Raw genomic sequence first — 5,109 nt, 5'->3', positions numbered from 1 at the left:
TGTCCCTCTCCCCATTTTAAAACCAAGAGCAGAGCGAGCAGGGCTGGTCCCAGCCCCAGCGGGAGTCCTAGGGCGCCGGAACTGCCCAAGCAGGGGTCCCGGGGCGCCGGAATCGCCCCAGCGGCAGTTCCGGGACGCCGGAATCATCGAAGCAGGAGCCCTGGGGTGCTGGAATCACCCCAGCCAGAGCCCCAGGGTGCCGGAATCGCCCCAGCCGGAGCCCTGGGGCAGCAGAATCGCCCCAGCCGGAGCCCTGGGACGCTGGAATCGCCTGAGCTCTTACCGAGCAGAAAATACTTGAAGATCTGCTTCAGCATCTCCTTCTGGATCTCTGGGTGGGTGATGGAGTTCAGCAGCTGCCGTTTCTCCGGGTGGGAGAAGATAATGTTTCCTAGAGCCTCGCGATTTATCTCTCCGTTCTCCAAGAGGATTCCGGTGCCAAAGTACCGCACGATCTGCTGATAGGCCTTGAGGCGGGGCTGCACCACTGATAACACCAAACAGCCGGAGGTTAGAGCCGGTTTTACAGCACAGTCGGTGTTTGCAGCAGCGATCGGCCTCAAATGAGTTTTGTTCAGTAAATAACCCGGCTTGCGCTCCTCAGCGGGCAGCGCATCTGCCGCCAGCACACGCCGAACCCAGGCCGGCGCGGTGCAGCAGACACCTGGCAGCGGTGCTGCAGGAAAACGTTTGGAAAGAAAAAAAAAAAAAAAAAAAAAAAAAAAAAAAACTCTCAGCCCAAGGTCCCTTTGAGGGCTGACGCCCGGGAGATCGAAGCATCCTGCAGACATTAATTCAGCACCACAACCCTCCCCGGTGCGTGCTGCCGCTCGGGGTTAGGAGGCAGCAGGGCAGGCGGGAGGACTCGCTGCCGGGCGAGGTGTGGGCAGGGACGGGGCTGAGCCGATCCCCACCACCGGCACCCGCGGGGAGACCCTAAAGGAAGCAGGACGAGCGGCAGGGTTATTTTAGCTGAAAACTTCAGCGCTAGGTGAAGCCTGGCTGCTGCAAAGTTTTTTTTACTCTCTTTCGCCTCAATCACCAAATTCTTCACGAGAGCAAACACAAAAACCTTCTAAGAGATCACTTCCCACCAGGTATTTGCAGGGATTCTGATGTAACACGAGCATATAATTTTAAAGCCACCAAAAAATGGCCAACAAAAAGGATGCGGTAATAAAACCAGAATTAAGATCAAGCTGAGGCCAGCCACAGAAAATGACAGCCTGTATAAAATTTTTCTCTCCAAAAATCCAGCAAGGTTGTCACAGGTTGTAACCTCAGGCCAAGCTAATAAAATGCTTTAAGAGCAATTTCTTTCTCTCGTGGAATTTCACATGGAGGCAGTTTCAGGATGGGTGAAATCCATCCAGTAAATAAACACATACAAAAAAGGAATTGGAGAAAAATGAAGCGATTGGTAGAAAACCGACACCGAGTAGCTGTCGTGTTTTCCTATCGTCTCTGAGGGATTTTAGCACCTCCAGCAAATTTTCCACACCTCGAGGGGAATTACAGTGCAATAAAATGTTAAGAACATCACAGCCTGGAGCGGCTACAGGGTAAGTTCTTCACCAAACAGCAAAAGCACTGTTTTTTTTTCCAAATTTCAGCATTTCAAAATGACACCGTCTGCACCACCGCTCAACTGCAGACCCGAAACCTTCCGCATACCAAATCAGCAGCTCTTCCCGGAGCGAGCACTGCGCTCCTCGGTGCTACGGAGGGATTAACATCTCACCCCGCATCGCACAGGTCATCGAGGGGCTGCTCCGGTCCTGCTGAGGCAACAGATCGGGATTTCTGGGTCTTTTCTGCAGCCAGGACGGCACAATTCCAGAGCAGCGAGAGGCAGGTGTGTTGTGTAGAAGCACAAACCAAATTCCTTCTGATCTGCGATATTTGGAGCTGCTTTTTTTTTTTGAGTGCATTAAGGCACATGTAATTTTGTGGACAAATCTCTCGGTATTTACAACCAAGCACAGAGGGAAATTCTTTTTCAGGGTGTCAGTGATCCCACCTGACGTGTTACGGGATGGGTAGGCTGGGGGGATGTCAGATCAGAACCTGCTTTACAGAGAAGGGTGTTTATTTTCATAGAAAATCAGATGATTTTCTCATATTGAAAATCAGATGATTTCCTCAGAACCTGCTCACAGAGAAGGGAATTTCTTTTGCCGCCAGTTGGCTTTCAAAGCTGGGGAGCATTGCACTCCTGGAGAGGAAAACTCAGGGCAAGATCTCCCTGCGGTGTTTGTTATTAGGACAAGATTTTTTTTTTTCTTTATTAAAAATATATCCTAGTTCCAATCCTCCTGAGACAGCCGCTCCACGCAGCCTCATCGACACGGGAGGAAAACACTTCTCTAACGTACCCAGAGCACCCTCTGCCGTCTGCGCTGCATCCAGCCCAGTTGTCAGGGGAACCTCAGGGAGAGAGATCAACGATGCAAAACTCACCCTCTCTGGCAATAACATCAGCATCAATCACGGCACAGCCCAGTTCCCGGAATACGGCCACCACCGTGCTCTTCCCTGATGCGATTCCACCCGAAAGTCCAACCAGGAACATCGTGCCCTGAAAGAGAAAGAAAAGAGCTTGAAAACACGCCAGGACAAGGCTGTTCTCTTCATGCTGTGCACATCAAATATTTATCCCAAACAGGCAACTTCATTCAAAACTCATTTTCATACATTCTCAGGGTGTTACCGAGACTTTATAACGATTTTGGCATCCCTCAGAGCTGGGTACCGCTGGTTTACAGCCTGAAGAACAGCGTCGGGTTGAATGAGGCTTCCCTGGACCCTGCTAACTCTGGATGTAGAATCTGAGCCAGCCCCGAGTTCCTCCAGCTCTACAAAACTCCCTCCCCTTTAGCACCTACACCCACCACACCCCAGTCTCACCTACAGCACCCCAAATCTGAGGACATTCCTGCAGGGCTGTCGAGGGTGACACAGGATCAGTGACAAAGGGGAAGAATTCAGACTGCGTCTCAGCCTGGACCGAGAAACGCGAGGACTGAGCGGGAGAGCCCTGCTTGATCCCTACAGCCGGGGTAGAGGAGGAGATAGGCTGCCTCTGACTTCATCGGGACGCAAAGCCCAGTAAATCCCATCCCCACGCTACCTGGAAGCCAGCACAGTTATTGTCAGCTAGATGGACACAAGGAATCATGGCTTGGAGCAGCTCATATCTGGTAGCCTGCACACACGGCACTAAACGCAGAGTGTGCACTTGCCAATGGCCTTGAGGCCGGGAGGGAGCTGGTAAACCCCCGGCTGACCCAGAGCAGACAACTTCTCACCATTTCTGCACCGAGATCTCTCCCCACTCCATCCAGACCCTGCAACCCTCTAAACCCCGCTTGCACTGTTTCAAAATCAAACGTCTCAGCGATGCAGAGGCAGCTCTGGGCAGGAATGGGGACACTTGGGAACAAGGTGGCGTCTGCAGCCTCGAAAAGGCGACAGACACGTTGGGCTGGGAGAGCATGGGGTCTGCAGGAGCTGGGGCAGCGCAGGGAACAGACCCCAGCGTCCCCTCTCCAGCCCCCCAAACCAATCCCACCCCAGCCGAGGGCACTCAGGGCTCTGTGCAGCCGAGTCCTGCAATACCCCAAGGACAGAGCCTCCAGCTTTGATGTCAACTTGTCCAAGGTGACGCCACCCTCACAGATGAGGAGCCTGAAGCTCACAAGCCCCAGCTTGTGGCTGTTGCACCTTGAATCTACGAAAAAAAATAGCTCCATCGCCTTTGGCCAGGAGCCACAGGGTGCTGGCAGACACCCCTCAGGTTCCTGCTGGCCAGAGGAAGGAGACTCAGCTCCCACCGCTTCTCCCGGTAAGCCACGTACCCCAAAACCCAAAGATCTCGGCAGCCATCGCTCTGCCTAACCTGGTTCTGCTGTCACACCTCCCTGCAGACACCGTGGCCACCAGCCCCCCAAAACTCTGCACACACAAGAACTGGTACCTACTGCCTGCACTGTCCCCCACAAATGGGGACTGCGCCGCTTTGTAGCCAAGGGCAGCAGCTAGGAACACAGGATGGATGAAGACGGGTGAAAACACAGTGCTGCTTCCTTTTCACTAGAGAAAAAAAAAAAAAAAAAAAAAAGTCATAACTTGGTCCTACAAACACCCAGACCCACACCTGGGGAAGGGGGTGGAAGGGGGTGGACAGGTCCTGTGGCAGCTGGAGGCAATTCAGCAGCAGGAGGAACCAGGAGTTAGAGCAAAAATCAGCAGCACCTGCCAGCAGCATCGCAAAGAGCCTTCGTTTTGTGGCTGCCGAGAGCTGACGCCAGCCCGCAGCAGCACCACGTGCTCTTTTTCCCTTCCAGATGCGGTTAACTCGAGCAACAACAAGGGGGAATTCAAAGGGAATCAGAAAGGGCACTTCTAACAAACGTTCGTGGGAGGCTTTCATAAATCCCAAGCGAGTACCTGGTCCCTACAAGGAGCCTTTCCCAGCGTTACAGTGGGCTCAGCGTGACAGAGTGGCTGTTTCTCCATTTATCGCAGCAGGTTAAAATCCTGCCCTCCGCAGCGGGATTTTATACATCCCCTGCAACATCCTGCAAGGGCTAACGCTGCAGGAGAAGAATCAGGCCTTCGGCACCCTGCCTTGCAGGGGTGGAGGCTCCACTAACGTAAAATACACATAAAACCCCTCTCCTGCCCATGTAGAGTAAATACAGAGTTTTAACTGCAGTAACCCTGACGCTCTGGCCTCCAGCCTCAGCTGGGACTTGCTCCCAAAAAATCTGCTATTTCTGTCCCTCCGTTACATACCGCTGCAGGCAGGCAGCTGCTGCGAGAATTACTGCTGGGGTAAAAGAGCACTTGGAAGGGTTTGTCTAGAAACCGCAGCCAAACGGGGTTTGAAAACACTTGTGCTGTCCCAGGGCCTGTATAGATGTAAGATCCACGGTACGGGGTATAAATACTTAACGAGCTTGGGTTTGAACGGTACACAAGGGGAGAGAGGCCATCCCGCTCCTGCAGATGTTACAGGCAGGAACCAGAACTGGTTCTCCCCAGACTACACCATTTTTTGGTGTATTTGCCCTCCGACAACTAAATCAAACGTGGGAAAAGCCAAAA

At 52.8% G+C, this 5,109-nt stretch overlaps 1 protein-coding gene across 1 annotated transcript in view; it reads right to left on the bottom strand.

The window, feature by feature from the left end:
• DCAKD (dephospho-CoA kinase domain containing) overlaps positions 1-2,572 on the bottom strand; it is a 5,578-nt gene extending 3,006 nt beyond the window's left edge. Inside the window, 2 exon segments of the mRNA XM_010078463.1 lie at positions 284-487; positions 2,461-2,572. Of these exon segments, the coding sequence (XP_010076765.1) occupies positions 284-487; positions 2,461-2,572 (316 nt within the window).
• Positions 2,573-5,109: the final 2,537 nt, after the last annotated feature.

This window comes from Pterocles gutturalis, unplaced genomic scaffold, assembly GCF_000699245.1.
Source record: "Pterocles gutturalis isolate BGI_N339 unplaced genomic scaffold, ASM69924v1 scaffold1118, whole genome shotgun sequence".
Classification (NCBI taxonomy): domain Eukaryota; kingdom Metazoa; phylum Chordata; class Aves; order Pterocliformes; family Pteroclidae; genus Pterocles; species Pterocles gutturalis.
This window is presented reverse-complemented; position numbering and strand designations above follow the sequence as displayed.